This window comes from Hevea brasiliensis, chromosome 6, assembly GCF_030052815.1.
Source record: "Hevea brasiliensis isolate MT/VB/25A 57/8 chromosome 6, ASM3005281v1, whole genome shotgun sequence".
In the NCBI taxonomy this organism is placed as follows: Eukaryota; Viridiplantae; Streptophyta; class Magnoliopsida; order Malpighiales; family Euphorbiaceae; genus Hevea; species Hevea brasiliensis.
The window spans coordinates 24,609,841-24,626,391 of NC_079498.1; the positions used below are offsets into that span (position 1 = coordinate 24,609,841).

Genomic DNA, 16,551 nt, shown 5'->3' on the forward strand with positions numbered 1-16,551 from the left:
CTGATTAAAACTGAACTTAAATCCAAACCAAAATTTAGTTCCTAAATATCAAAAAACAGAAGGTTCGGCTCCATTTTCTATTCTTAGCTAGAATTGTATTAAAACGCTGAACCGATATAGCATTAGATATCTGGAACGGGTCAATTCATTAGGGTGTGGCCCCATGGACCCGCCCATCTGTAATAACTACCTCTTTCCCAAAACGTTTACCTGTAGCGATCTACCTTTATTCATGCCTAGATGATTTTATCCATCTATTCAATATGGCTGATGCAATGCCACTTTGAATTGATTTCAATTTGTAAAAAATTGCTGAGACATATTCATGTTGCATTTATTTTTGAGATATAATTGTATCTATTAAAGTCTTATGCATTAAATATAATCATTTGCAGCAATGGTAAGCACTAAATCTACATGACTGAGTAGCCTGGGCCACCTCCTCCTTCAGGTACCGTCCACTCAATGTTTTGCTTTGGATCCTTGATGTCACATGCCTGAAATAGCATTCAAGCACAGTTAATGAAGAACAGAAATACAACAGAGCTTGGAAAATTAAATCACGAACAATAATCAGAAGAATTAGGAAGGTTCCTTTTCAAATGCAAGTTTCCTTTTTAGTGTAACGAATTGGGTGAATTTAGTTTCCACAACACAATATAAAGTTTGATGTGTCATAATCCACTCAACTCAACTAAATTAAGTCTTTATCCCAAAAATTTATTAGGGTTGGCTATATGGATTCTCTTTCTCTACTCTAAACGATTTTGGGTTAAATCCTTGAAAATGTGTAATGCTTCTAGGTCATGTTGTACTACTGTCTTCCAAGTCAGTTTAGGTCTACCCCTTCTTTTATTTCTATCCTCTAACTCAATGTTCCCTACTTGTCTAACTGAAGCCTCCCTTCTTTCAACTTATCCTCAATTGGTATCACTCCTACCTTTTCTCTAATACTCTCATTATATACTTTATCTAGTTTAGTATGGCCACTCATCTACTTTAATATTCTCATCTCCGCAACTCATCTTAGACACATACGACTCCTTCGTTGCCCAACACTCACTACCATATAACATGGCCGGTCGTATGGCTGTACGATAAAATTTTCCTTTCAACTTATTGAGAATTTTGCGATCACATAAAATTCTCGTGACGCGTCTCCACTTCAACCATCCGGTTAGGGGTGGCCACGGTTCGGTTTCGAACCGGACCAAACTAGTGATTTAAATACAAAAAAATTCAATAAATACCTCACTCCACTCCTAATTCATATATATATATATATATATATATATATATATATATATATATATATATATATATATATATATATATATATATATATATCATTAATTCTCTATACTCTCTTTAATTCTCAATACTCTTTTAATTTCTCTCAAATTTTCTAAATAATTATTTTCTACACTCCTTTTAATTCTCAATACTTTCATAATTCTCCTACTTTATTATTTTATATGCTCACTAAAATTTTTAATGCTATATTAATTACTCTGTTATTATTTTATATATTCAATAAAAATTTCAATACCCTCTATTTTGATTTTTTTTTCTTTTATATTTTTTTAATTATCAATTATCATATAATTTTTTAAAAAAGGACAAGTAATACTCAACTCAACTCAATTCAACTAAACTTTTATCCCAAAAATTTATTGGGGTCGGCTATATGGATTTTCTTTCTCCATTCTAAACGATTTTGGGTTAAATCCTCGGAAATGTGTAATACTTTTAGGTCATGTTGTACTATTCTCCTTTAAGTTAGTTTAGGTCTACCTATTCTTTTCTTTTTATTCTCTAACCCAATGTGCTCTACTTGTCTAACTAAAGTTTTCTTATGTCTACGCTTCATATTACCAAACCACCTCAATCTCCCTTCTCTCAACTTATAACTGAAAATTTTGATTCCTCTAAATCCTAAAGAGATACATAGGCAAAATTAAGTTCATGCACATTTTTCTAATTTTTTTTTTAAATTAATTTCATCTCTAGTTTTTAATAAGTTCAAGTCTTTGCTTATTAAATTTTTCTTAAAAATAAGTTAATTTTATTTTTTTTATTCTTATTTTATTTTGATTAAAAGATTTCTAAGAAAAATTAAAATATTTTTACAAATATAACTTAAATTATAAATCAATAAAATTTTCCTCTAATTTTTTCCTTTAAGTCGCTCTTAAACCGCTCCAAAATCGCTTCCAAACCGTCCTTCAAACTGTTTTGAACTGTCATTTTTTGAACCGTCTTTTAAACCGTTTTAAACATGGGCTCGAACCGGAACCGGCGGTTCAGGAACAGTCTTCCAAACCATCCTATGATGGTTTGGTTTAGGTTCATGATTTTATTGAACCTGAACCGGCGATTCAGGAACCGTAACCAACGGTTCCTGAACTGTGGCCACCCCTACATCCGGCTTTAATTCTATGACTAACATCCTCCTCACATTCCCCATCTACTTGAAGGATTGAGCCGAGATATTTAAAATGATTACTTTGAGGCAATGCCACTCCATCCAAACTAACTCCTTCCCTATCACCAGTTCAGCCTTCACTAAACTTGCAATGCATGTATTCTGTCTTCGTTCTACTTAACTTAAAACCCTTTGACTCTAGAGTACTTCTCCAAAACTCAAGCTTTCTATATTATCCGTAAATATCATGTACCAAGGGATACTCTCTTGTATATGTTTCATCAATTTATCTAGAGCTAATGTAAAAAGGTAAGGGCTTACAGCTGAATTTTGGTGTAATCCAACTGAGATAGGAAAATCTCTTGTGTTCCCTCCCACTGTAGGCACTTTAGTAGTTGCTCCTTCATACATATCTTTCAACATTTGTATGTACCTAATAGATACCCTCTTTTATTCTAACACTCTCCACAAGACATCTCTTGGAACATTATCATAAACCTTCTCCAAATCGATAAAAACCATATGTAGATCTTTCTTCATATCTCTATATTTCTCCATCTAGCTTCTAATGAGAAAAATCACTTCCATAGTTGAACGACCAGACATGAAGCCAAATTAATTGGGAGAGATAGAAGTGTTATGACGTAGTCAATGTTCCACAACTCTCTCCCACAACTTCATAGTATAGCTCATGAGTTTAATTCCCTTATAGTTTGAACAACTCTGTCTGTCTCCCTTATTTTTAAAAATAGGTAATAAAATACTCCTCCTCCATTTATCAGGCATTTTCTTTGAGTTTAGAATCTTATTAAACAATTTAGTTAACCATGCCACTTTCATATCTCCCAAACACTTCCACACTTCAATTGGTATTCCATCGGGTCCACAGGCTTTACCCACTTTCATTCTCTTAAGTGCTTCCTTTACTTCTGAAGATCTAATCCTTCTAGTATAATTCACATTCTTTTCTATTGTTCTGTAGTCTATATTCACGCTATTACCACTTTATATTTGTGGTATGATAATGAACTTGGGTATTATGGAATAAATCATCACTTCAAAAGCATATAAGCTTTGATTAAATCTGGCCAAGCCAGTAATGCAGGTGGAGGCACCCAGTACAAAGGCATCCCTAAATTTCCAATGATGTGGGACTTTGATTAGCTAGCATGGAAGAAGACTTATTCAAAATTATCAGTTTATGACTAGACCTAAAATAAGCAGACAAAAAAGGGTTGTTCCTTCACCCCTAATTATTCTAAGCACATCAAGTATGGCCTAGTACACCATTGCAACAAGGTTTCCAGGTTTTGGAAACGTTTCCGAAATGAAATTCTTCCTTCCTTTTTTGCTTCTGTCATTTGCCCCCAATCTGCCTGGCCTATTTATGCCAGAGTGTCCTAATCCTATCTGATCATTCTCAAATCTCAATCCTTTCCATTTTTGAGATTTGTTCAGGTTGAGTTCTTATTTGCAAACCAGCAAGTGCTTGGCTACTTTTCTCTTTATGAAATCAAACCGAAAATTAAATATGAAGTCAGCTGCATGTATATATAGTCAATTATATAAAATATACCCCTATATTTATATTTATATTTATATGAAAATTAATATTTATAATTGATGATCACATTTATAAATATATTCCTATATTTATATTTACATAAAAATTAATATTTATAAAATTGATGATCATATTCGTTAAATATCCCTATATTCATATTTATATGAAAAATAATATTCATAAATAATCCCTATATTTTTAATATTTACATGTTTATCCATGTTTCCATTTCCTATATTTTTAGAAAATGTTATTTCCCCATGTTTGTTTCTGCGTTTCCACATATCAGCATTTCTGTTTTCGTTTATGTGCTACATGATGCAGAAAAAGGATAAATCTATGCATGCTGCAATGATACTAATGGTTTAAGCTGGTGGTCTGGAAGCCAAAGTGTCAGACATGCTATCAAGTAAGAAGACGTGAGATCACATTATGTGTAGCAATCTTATATTGTTTGGTTAACTTTCTTGTTTAGAAGTCCACATAGTTGTCCCCATTTATTTCCAGATGCCGATACAATTAACTGTCAATAAATCAGATTTTTTTAAGTGTTCCAACATCTTTTGCCATGTCTTTTCATGGTTATGCAGTTGCATACTCAAAGAGGTAGTTTCTGATTTGTAAATACTAGAAAATGATCTAAATACCTTGCAGTGTAGGCAATTCTGAGCATTGATCTGTAACTTCAGTTGGCTCTTTTCATTTGGGACATACCTGCAATTTTCATCCAACGTGAAAAACCATACATGGTACATCTGTATAAGGCAACTTAAAGCACAAGCCATAATAAGATTCACATACTCGTATACACGAGCAGGACAATATCGTGACTCTGGTCCAGCATATTCTGGCAAATTCACTAGCTCAGGAATTTTAGGGTCCCTCAAACGAAGATGAGCTGGTTGATCGTGTTCATGATTTGTGTTGCTCCTAAATAAAACAAGATAAATATATAATTATTTTCATGCATGATGAAAAGTAAAGAACAGCAATTACATTATTTTTGCCAATGAAAGTAACATATTTCAAATTAAGGCATTCTATTTCTATAGTCCCTCCAGCTAATAAATTCTCATGAAAATAGACAACCGCTGGTAGAAAATTCATTAACAAGAATCCTACTCCACTGCTCCAGTCTATCCAGCCTAGACATGCACATAAAATCTCAAATAATTAATCTTTTCCATCAACACTCCACAGTAATATTTAACCAAAATCAATCTGATACGACAGCAATCAGGTACTTCAGCAGTTTATGAAATGTTTTTGGTCTAGCACATTCTACTTCTAAATCAGCTTTACACAAACTTTTACTAATATCTTTACAAATATTCTGATACATTACCTACTTGACATGCCATCTCACTTGTAATAAAAATTATTATTGAAAAACGTCTCATATGCTACAGAAACAGAAGAAAAATAGTTGTGGAAACAGATGCTTGTTCGTAAAGAGTACAAGGCCATGTTTAAGTGCTGAAAATTGATGATTTTTCACATTAGGACCTTGCTTGTCAACAAGAAGAGAAAAAGTAGAAGGGAGAAAAAAGGCAGAAATATAATGATTGAGATAATACATGACCCATTACTGTCATAACATCCTGATAGTTCATAGGAATGCCACCACAGCTTCTCCACCCACATATTTTCATGACATGCTGGATAATATGACAAACATCCAGTGGAACACCAACTCAAAGAGCCGTCAAAAAATAATTGCAAATACATCCTAACCATATTTTGACAAATTTTGGGTGGGAGTGAAGGTGTCCCGCATAAAATCTCTTAAATGATACATGAAAATATATATATGAAGAAGCGTATATGTGTTGAAACCTGTGCAAAGAGGTTGGTACATCAAAAGAAAAAACCCCATCTGGTTTTGGATATTCAATTGGAGAGTGTAATTGTGCAACCTGCAAACCAAGGCCGCAATGATCAACATTCATTTGCAAATGGAACTATTCACTTTTTTTTTAAAATTTTCTACCTATTACATCTATCCTAGGACATCACTACAAAAGAAGTGATGCTGAAGTGATAAGAAAGTTAATAGTTATGCCTTATTCATAGTTGACTCCCTAAAGTAGACACACCTCTTTCCCCTATCACTAACAGTTTCACTATTGAAGAAATTGAAATATTATCTGCAATAATAATTTGAACACATTGTTTCTCAAACAATGTCTACTCACATCTGTTGCTTCATGATCAGGTTTCCCATGTTTCAGTGTGAAGGGGGACTTTCCTTTCAGTATGTAGCTGCAAGGCAGAAAGTTCAGCCATGTGATGTACATTAAAGAAAAAAATACATTACATAAAGCAACATTCAGTCCTTAATCTTGCCAAAGCAGCTAAAAAAAAAAAGGTTCAGCTAAGGTGAGATCTTACTGTTCTAATGCACTTATAGCCATTCCAGGAATAAGTCCATGCTCAAATGCCTGCAAGAATAAAAATCATGTTTCAGAATGAAATCACATATTATATACACAACTTAAAGGAATAGCCCTTATTCTTAATCAATTTTCAAGCTAACAATAATTTCTGCTCATAAGCATACATAATATTGTAATTATTTGCTTATTGGACAAACCCATACACTCTTGGGTCCAGTAAAATGAACATGTGTTTTTAGTTTTATTTTCTTGGTTCTCTGAATATTGAACAAATGACATTGCTGGGGAAGATATTCTATATGATCCACAAGAATTTTATGTCCATGTATGATAATATAATCCATTAAGGACGTGTGATCATGGCAAGTTTCCTATCAAATGGAAGAATAGAAAGACAATTACAGAGTTCACAATATGTGGAATATCTAAAGAAAATAGTTTAGAAAGAAATGGAAGAAAAGACAATGAATTGTTTTACTCACAGGTCGATAGTTCCGAGCTTTGTAGAGCTCTTCCCATATCCAAGAATTCCTTAGAGTTTCCCAGTACAATTCCAAATTTGAGCCTTCATGAAGAGCACCAAATGCAGCTTCTGCTGCTAGCATTCCTATGCGACAACTAAAATAATTAATATAAATCCCTAAAACTATTATTACCAAACAAAGGCAACAGGATAATTATTCCGGAACCCCCATGGCGTTCCTGTCTGTACTACCACTTGAGGGACACATGAAAATGCACAGGATGCAAGATTAATTTTTATGAATATGATCATTTTATGAACTAAAATACAGCAAATTAGTTTTAGTAAATAAAGAATAGTATAGCACACAATTACTCTAAACAAAAAGATGATAACTTGGAGACACTGTCCATTTCAGTTCTTCTAGATACACTAAAGTCTTCTGCTTTGTTTCCCCTTATCCATTAATATGGTTAGAAAAATACACAAGAAAAGAGGTTAATATTTACAAAAGACATAGTTAAGGACTTCCCTGTTTTCCCCTTCAAAATGCATAAATAAAATTAAAAAATACAACCATATGGAGATATAATCTAGAAGGCCATCTATTTAAAATCCTTCGACCCCAAAATCTAATATTATTTAAGTTATTTACAATAAGCTACTTCTTTTATTGATTGAGATGTACTACTCTGAGCATATTCAAACAGGGGAAATAAATGAAGATAACCCATCCATGAAAGTAATGAAACTATACCTGATTTCATAGCAGTATGTGTTCCCTTTATTTTTGGTACATTTATGAAGCCAGCCGAACATCCAATAATTGCTCCTCCCGGGAAAACTGGATATGGAATAGACTGAAATTTAACTAGCATCATATTCATATTTGTATAGTATGAATAACTGACACAAGAAGTAATACATCATATATACTTATAACATTTTATTCCACAGTTACAGGCACTTGCAGTGGACCCTTCCATCATTGACTACATAAAATTTTCCATAACTTCATGAATGCATTGTTCTGGGCACAAGTAAACTTGATTTAGTCTATAAATAAGAGAAATCAAACTCACCTGGATACCTCCTTCATTTAAAGTGCGAGCCCCATACTGGATGACAGTTCCACCTTCCAGAATTGGTTTGATGGCAGGATGATGCTTAAGTTTCTAAGACCAAAAACCAATAAGATGAACTTGAGCAAGATCCCAAACAGTTGTGCTCCATAGATGATAGATTTAAAAGTTACAGAGACGTCAGATCCATAAATACTTTAACATAGCTAACTAGAAGAAAAATTAAATATAAGCACAAGTACCATGGAAGCCGCCCAACCAATCCATTTGAATTTTTTATTTAGCATGACAAGAAAATGGTTCAATAATTTCCAAGTCCATAGGGAGATTGCAACATAGTTTACTTCTTCAATAAAATGTCAGTTTGATTCAGCATCACCCCACAATTGTAAACATTTCCTCCCATTTGTATCAAATCATACAAATCTTTCTAGACTCCCCATTGGAGAATGCTATGCACAACGAATAAACTGATAGAACAAATATGAACTTGCACAAAAACAATTCCTTTTTTCCTTTCTTTCTCTTATCTTCCTTTACACACACACAAAATCCCTGTCAGCTGCTCTCATCTATGGTCCATGCAAGTCTCTTCAACCATAAGCTGGACAAGTGGATAACTGGACATACAGAAGGTGGTAGAACTAATGGATGGTGATCAGGTTATGAGCTGCTTGAAAGATGATCTAAACTCTTGCAGATTTTATCTCAACAAAATAAGCCAATCCTGACGATCAGTTAAGAATGATAGCACTACTTTGGGTGAAAGAAATGTGGTGGTTAGCCAGAACAAAGACGCATAATTATCATATCAAAATAAGTTTTATGTCCTGGGAATGAAGGGCTATTACCAAAGACTTCATGGCATATTTAATATAGCAACTAAACAAAGATGGTAGTGATGGGTTGACCTTCTAGGGAAATGTAGGATATATGATGTTTAGGTATGCCCCCTAAGGTACTGAGGAGAAAAAAAATACCAATACAGAGCACATAGAAGTTATGCGTTAATTGTTCTATTGTATGCAAGGTTCTATATATCCTATGTAGAAAGGCCAGGGGAAGAAACAAACATCACAAACTCCTGATACAATAAATAGTTGGTCCTCATACAGCATATAAAAATATGACATGACCATAGGCATAAGTGCACGTATGTCACTAAAAAAAAGGAAACAACCAACAATGCACTTACAATGTCAATAAACGGCCTATAGAATCTAGTTTACCTGGAATTCCTCATATGGGCTTAAGTAAGGATTCCTATAATTCAAAGCAACCACTAGGCCTATTGAAACCTGTACAGTCAAACAAGGAAACATGAAAATGAATGGTACAGTGAAAAAAACACAATAATGAATCGATCCACAATAAGAAATTTTATGATAAAATTTTATGATATACAAAACCAATAAAATGATGTTCAAAAGTTGAAAATTAACATGATTTACAGTCCATAAATTAAAAAAAAAAAAATCAGAAATCCAAGTACAAGTCTACAATCATCCAACAACATTCATCTTGTTGTGAAAGTTAATTTAAGAGATTACTGTTAAAAAAATATGGAAATCCATAATTCCATACAAAAGCTGTAACCCAATTATAACAAACACAGTATTTAAATAATGAAGAGATAAGAAAGCAACGGAAATTTGTTTAATCCTAGGGCCAGGTCTCATTGACAGTTTAAAGACAAATTGGACGTATGAGTATGGATCTATAGATACCTAGAGAAGTTATAGTGCAAGTTTGAATATATTTTCTACGAAGTACTACCTGCACCTCAGCAAGCTTAGTAGTGAGGAGGTAATCTGTGGAGAATTCCTGTATCCCTAGCCAGTTCAATGGATGGACTTAAGGAGCACTTTCTTATAGGATTCACTCTTTAGAAGTTGCTGCATGGCCTGCAACTTTGCACTTAATCGGGTGCACAGTGCACCTCCTTGAGGGAATTACCAGATTTTACATATTTGGGGTAAACTCTTTTGGCAGGGTGGTCAAAATAAGAAAAGAAAAGTTGACAAAATTTCAACTTTTAGTACTTTGGATGCTTGACAAGACACCTTTCCCTTTGGGTCTGTTGATGCCTAATTTTCTTAGATTGATGCTGAAGAATTCCCAGTGAGTATTATTTACTACTACCAGAGTGATGCTACATTAAGTAGTACTTCTCCATCTGCTCCTTGTTGGCCTATTTCTGATTGTTTCTTAAGTCTTAGTAATATTTTCATGAACACAGCCCTGCTCTAGTCCTACTTTTTGTTAGTCATCCAGATAAAGAGCATTGTTCCTCAAATCACCCCTTCAAGTCCTGTTTAACCATAATCAGCATCAGAATTTGTAAAAAACTGAAACTAAAATCCTATTATGAATGACAATTGAAGGCATCTGGGAGGATAACAACAAAATAAGATTCCCTGACACTGCTAAACAAACACACACTAAAAAACATACGAAAAAGAAATAAGAAAGTGAGCATTACTCCTAAAGTGATCCCATCATACTCCAAAAACAATTACAGCACACGAAAGAAAAGAAATTGATACCAATTCCAAAAAAACACATGCATACAATTGGCTCCAAGTAAAGCAGGGAGGAATAAATTAGAGGAACCTTTTTTTACCTGCCTGTCTTTCATGTGATATAGAAATGATCCTCCATATGTTTTCTTATCCAAGGGCCAACCTAATGTGTGAAGAATTGCACCAGGATTATGCTTGCTCTCATCAATTTCCCAAACCTGATCATTCCCATAAAAGAAATTCTCTAAAACACGGTTGAGCGAAGAAAATTTGACCAAGTTGTCTATAATATATTCATATTATCAATTCAAGACGTGATATCATACAAAAATATCTTTTTGTATCAGTTCAAACACATTTGAAGTCCGCTGCCAACTAAGAATGAATAAGATCAACCCGACCACAGTAGTCTGCAGATAGCTTATGTGGTTTTTTACAGTTACTAGAAGTAACCTTTGAAAGAATAACACAAGTTCAGTTTTGTCTAAAATTTCTATTTGTTTGGGTTTTAGTTTTTCTATTTGGAAGATTTTTCCTTAATCAAGAAGCAGTTGAAGTTATCTCAAATCTCAATAAGCAGGGGCCAATAGTTTGTCAGGTTCTGCCCATATAAAGTAGTTTTTAATTTTTCCCCAAATAAAGGGCTTTTGCCCAAGCAAGGGAGCTTCTGCCCAATGGAGGAGAGCAGCTTTGTTCAGGTTTGGAGAGTTCACTTTACTGTATTACTGTTGTCAGGCAAGTTTGTCTATAAAGTGAGAGAAAGGACAAACTTGTCTATAGATTTTCAAGTGAGATTTTATTTTTTGGGTGTGTTGGGGTTTGGCTTTTCTGAGTGAGAATTACATGAAAGATTGAAATTTTCTTTTTATAATGGATTTTGTACAGTGAGTTTCCAAACTTCTTTATGTTGTGTTGTCTTATTTTATTTTGTGAGTTCTTTTTAACGATTGCACATCTGAGAGTGAGAAGAAATAAAAACAAAAAAAAAACACAGTGAAAGGCAAAATTCACTTGAAAGTAGGTCACCTCCTTAATTCCCAAAGCGTAAGTCTGATGTTGAGCATTCACCTTCTCTCTCAATTGGTATTTTTTAATTATTTTCTGTTAGCAACAAAGTCAAAACAGGATATTAACATATGTAACTGTTGACTGATGAAGCCCAGAGGTTTAAAATATATGGCAGCTACAGCAGCAAAAACAATTATTCCTGCAAACCTCTGACAGTGATCCTCGACAACCTTCAGCAAAAAGCGTTAACCGACCTGCATGTTTATGTCAACCACATCACCAATATGTAAATGCTAATGTAATTTAGCCCATGTCACCTGAAAACTAGTCATTTTCAACTGAAGAGAGCGATAATCAATGCTGGAAAATATATAACAATGGCAATTAACAAATGCCAAAGCAATTTGTATACAGATTGCTGAGAAGCATATATGATTTATCAATTCACCATACGAGCAGCTTTTTTTTAAAAGTAAAGCTGCACAAAAATCATTATTATTGAACAATAAACATCTTTATTTGGAAAATTAAATTGGTCTACCATTACTGGATAAGCCATACCAAAGGAGGACAAGGAAAAAGTGTCCGGAGTGCAACAGAAGGTTCTCTCAAGACAAGGCACACCAGAGGGTATCCCTAAGGTGGGATTGCTAAGGTGGAACTTGATAAACTTTTTCCCTCAAGCAAACAGGAGTGATTATGACAGCTTAAGTAAACCAACTGCTGGCTTCCTGACTCAAGGCTCCTGGATCTATAAATTAGTTCTTACATGAAATGTCCCATGAATTAACCGATATTCCATAAGAATCTAGATTGCATATGAACTTGAAAAATGATTTCTGGATCTTTGTTGCAACTCAATATAGTTTAAGGGCCTTACCAGAGAAAATAATGGCAACTAGTTTTGGCTATTCTTGATGTGATTCATCATCACAAAATTTTTACAAGTTTTTCAACAGTGGTAGAAAGAAATTTTCTGCAAAAAAGCAGTACTCTGATTTATTATAGGATTCTGAAACCACTCGGCATGATGAGGTAGAATTACATTTGCTGGTAACCAAATCCAGGAAATACTACTCTCAAAACCACCTAGGTAGAACTCTTAGGTTTGCTGATGAACAATCCTCCAGCATCAATTCAAGTAAATTATACAGCAATATGGTGTAAGGATAAATATTACATTATTTCAGCACTGATTCATGCTAGATTTCTTTCTTTAGGCCAATCTAAATCAGAAACCCCATTATTATATAGGATAATCTCACTCCTAATGATGTAAGAGTTTACAAACATGCTTTTCAATGGAGGCCAAATGTTCCACCTCAAGAATTTCAAACAATTTGCATGAGAAAGGGAGAGAGAGAGAGAGAGAGAGAGACCCACCTTTTAATTCTACACCACGCTGAAAATTCTCCTTCTTAGAACCATCTTTGGCAATTCCCATATCATTAGTTCCAATCCCAATGACACTGTTGTTCGCACCATATAGTATCTGTCAAAAGTGCATAATTCATACATGCATACTTCTTGTGATAAGCTAACCAACTTAACAGGAGAGCCAAACATACAAGTACCTCACTCGCAGCAAAACCTGGATATATCTCCACTCCAAATTCTTCAGCTTTCACCCCCATCCATCGCACTAATTGACTCAAACTGCATGAAATTAATAAACTATTTAAAGAAATTTAATAAAATTAAAAAAAAAAATTTTCCAAGCCAGCACTTATGGAAACAGCATAGGTACAAAATTGTGAATTGCATTGTTTAATCAAGTGTAGAGGTTGCAAAACACGAGGATGAGAAGAGTGCCAGTTTGTCAATTGAGATTCATGTGGAGGTCAAACCATCAAATACAAATTATTTCAAATCTAAGAGGCTCAACACAGAATTATGCCAAACTCTTTTCGAGTAATTTATACAACTCCACATGCCATATAATGGTGAATTGTCCATTAAATTCTTGAGAACTCAAATTCCAATAGAATTGAGAAAGAAAACAAGATAAAATCTTAAACACTAACCTTTTAGAAGAAAAACAGAATAAAATCTTAAACCTTAAGCTTTTATAAGTTCACTACAAAAGTTGGTCCAGCACTATGGATAATCAGAATAGATCTGAACATGCTTTTCTCCACAGGTTCTGCACAAGGTGCAAAATTATTAAATGACTACCTTATAACATAGTTCCCCCGGTTATCAAAAGGACTCGGAAGCGAATAGGCACGATCCTTTGTAAGAAACCAAAATTTGTCTGAAGAAGCAGGTACACTGATTGGTGCCTGCAAACAAAATTGGCAAAGAACATAAATAAGAATCAAGTGATTTGTGGAACTACAATTTACAAATTTGATGCGCCGCATACTTTTTACTTATTGATAAAGCAACAACTTCTTTGTTTACCTTGTTTTGCAATCAATATCAGAAGAATAAATATCAAAATTCTGCACAAGATATTGGAGGAATAATAGGACAACACAGTTATTGAAATTTAAAGGTAAAAGCACAATAGGCACATTTGAAACCCAAAGAAAGTTTCTTGTAGACATATGATTATACTTGTTCCGTATTCATCATAATTTTCAATTCAACCAAATGGTAAAACATGAAATATCAAATTTATCAATTCCAAGCACTGAACCAGCTTGATAAAGTGCACACTGGAGAATCAAACATTTCTCATACAGGCAACACAAACAATGTTGCAAAAATGAGTATCATACCATATTCCCATATCATAAATTGAGCAGTGACCTCAATTAAATATATCATGCTTGGCAGGTATAAATACTAGAGACATAATTTTTTTTTTTCAATACATTGTAAAGCAAGTGACAATAGAAAAAATTTACAAAATAGCACCTGTTCCTGTTTCCACTGTGGGAGAAGCTCGTCTAGCGCCCGGGGCTCAAACACATTGCCAGATATGATGTGGGCACCTTAATCATATGAAATCACAAAAGCAGAGAGCAAATGTTATCAAACCACATGTCTACAGAAAACTTGGATGCCAGAATTCAAAAAGACCAAGATAGCTTGTATCAATAGCACAGAACCCAAAATTCTACACTGAGAAAAGAACCAGACAATTCAAAGACAAAGAAAATGTAAACAAAAAAAAAAGCCATAGTTGACAGAATTGGTTAATGAAATATTTAGCAAACGCCCACTAGGTCAGCTGATACAGAGTATAAAGGAAAACAAGATACTCATAATGAATGTTTGACCCAGCAGTGCACACTAATTATGGCTGAACCATGTCTAAATTCTTTTGGGTCTAGCTCTTCAGCAACTTACACTAAACTGGAAAACAACACTTAGTGTTACAGTAAAGGGTGATGACTCCAACTCTACCTTCATATAATATTTCAAATTTGGCCTACTCATGTCCTTGCAACCACCCCTCATGACAGTGTATATCTACATCCAAATTCAGATTCATCCTTTCTTAAAACTAATTTGATGGAGAATGACATCATGTACATTTTAACCAATACTCTCTACTCATCGAACAAGTCTCATGGAATTCTCTCAACTAATCAGGGAACTTGACCATAACTAGCATTTCATGTTTCGATAAATAAAGTCACCATATCAATGTATAAATCAGAATAAAGAGAGGAACGATAAAATGAATTCATTTCAAAATCTCAATCACAAAAATGTAAATGCCATTGAAATATAACATTACGCCAACACAAAATCAGTCCCCATCACGAAAATACATAAAAGTAGAAAAGCATACCCACTTCAGCGCCTTTCTCAACTACACAGACCGATAAATCCGCACCCTTTTCTTGGCACAATTGCTTCAATCTTATTGCAGCAGATAAACCCGCCGGCCCCGCTCCAACAATCACAACATCGTACTCTATAGACTCTCGCTCCGGTTCAACGCTAAAACATCTAATAATACTTCGATTTCCATCAGAAATCCCACAGTTTGGCAAGTACCCAGAAGAGGGAAACCAGTTACAACCACTTTTAGAGGCTAAAAAACTTAAATTTTGATTAAAACGGCGAAAGTAGGGAGATCCATTCAGATTTTGCGTTTGATATGAGGAACCAGAGAGTTTTGGAAGAGATGTAGATGGATTGGACTGAGATTTATTATCTGCCGAGTTAGTTGAATTGGAGAGATGATTACAAAGGGAGACGGTGGAGACAGAAGATTTCGATGAAAGGAATTTGGAGCGGGAAGAGATGAATCTATACATGATTGATCGATGGCGTACGGGAATTGAGACAGAAAGCCGAGTGCTTTATATGTTTTGTTTGCATATTATCCAATTCGTTAAGGATCAGGCTTAGTGATGGTATACTGACGTGCAAAGTTCATCTTCGTTGGGACACGTGTTGAGCGTAAGCTTTCGAATCCCAATTGTCACTGTTACTTTGGGAGGGAAAAGAAGACGTAAGACATGAATTTTCTTATGCAAAACAAGTGATTCGATTCTGCTATGAATTAAACCACACGAAAATAGTTACTCACAGACATGATTTTGTTTCTATCTTACTATCTTTATACTGAAAAAATGATTTTTGCAGTATGTTTGGATAAATTTTGAGAGATGATGGAAAATAAAAGAAGGAATTTTTTTTTTATTTTATTTTTTTTTATTTGGATAAGTAAAAAAAATAAAAGAGAAAAAATATAAATTGACACTAAAAATAAAGAATAAATATATAATTTTTTAAGTACAATTATTAAATTTATCAACATTAAAATCAAACTAAAATTGAAACTAAACTGCAATTAAACTGAAATTAAAAGTGATCCTTATATTATATTTGATAAATTTTGGGGGAGAAAAGAAAAATAAAAGAAGAAAAATATTTTTTATTTTTCATTTTTTTTTTTTTTGTGTTTGGATGAGTATAAAATAAAAGAGAAAAAGTAAAAATTGACGCTAAAAATCAAAGGTAAATATGTAATTTCTTAAATATATGTCTAATTTTTTATTTCTTTGATTTCTTATTTTAGTTAAAAAAAATAAGACTTATTTTACTTCTCTCTCTCTTATTTTCCCTTTCTTATTCAAATAAAGGAAAGTATCTTTTCAAAATTATCTTTCCCAGATTTTTTCCTTC

The 16,551-nt window shown here is 33.7% G+C and overlaps 1 protein-coding gene across 1 annotated transcript; it reads right to left on the bottom strand.

The window, feature by feature from the left end:
- Window positions 1-255: 255 nt before the first annotated feature.
- On the bottom strand, window positions 256-15,731 carry LOC110664100 (electron transfer flavoprotein-ubiquinone oxidoreductase, mitochondrial). Its single transcript, XM_021823632.2, has 18 exons — window positions 15,206-15,731; window positions 14,323-14,399; window positions 13,636-13,742; window positions 13,035-13,116; window positions 12,844-12,952; window positions 11,668-11,714; window positions 11,479-11,553; window positions 10,554-10,670; window positions 9,160-9,228; window positions 7,931-8,023; window positions 7,606-7,708; window positions 6,868-6,992; window positions 6,381-6,430; window positions 6,185-6,251; window positions 5,826-5,905; window positions 4,791-4,919; window positions 4,637-4,703; window positions 256-497 (listed from the first exon to the last, which is right to left on the bottom strand). Exons 1-18 carry the CDS (start codon window positions 15,675-15,677, stop codon window positions 414-416), a joined length of 1,953 nt encoding a protein of 650 aa, XP_021679324.2. The 5' UTR covers window positions 15,678-15,731; the 3' UTR covers window positions 256-413.
- Between the last annotated feature and the right edge of the window lie 820 nt (window positions 15,732-16,551).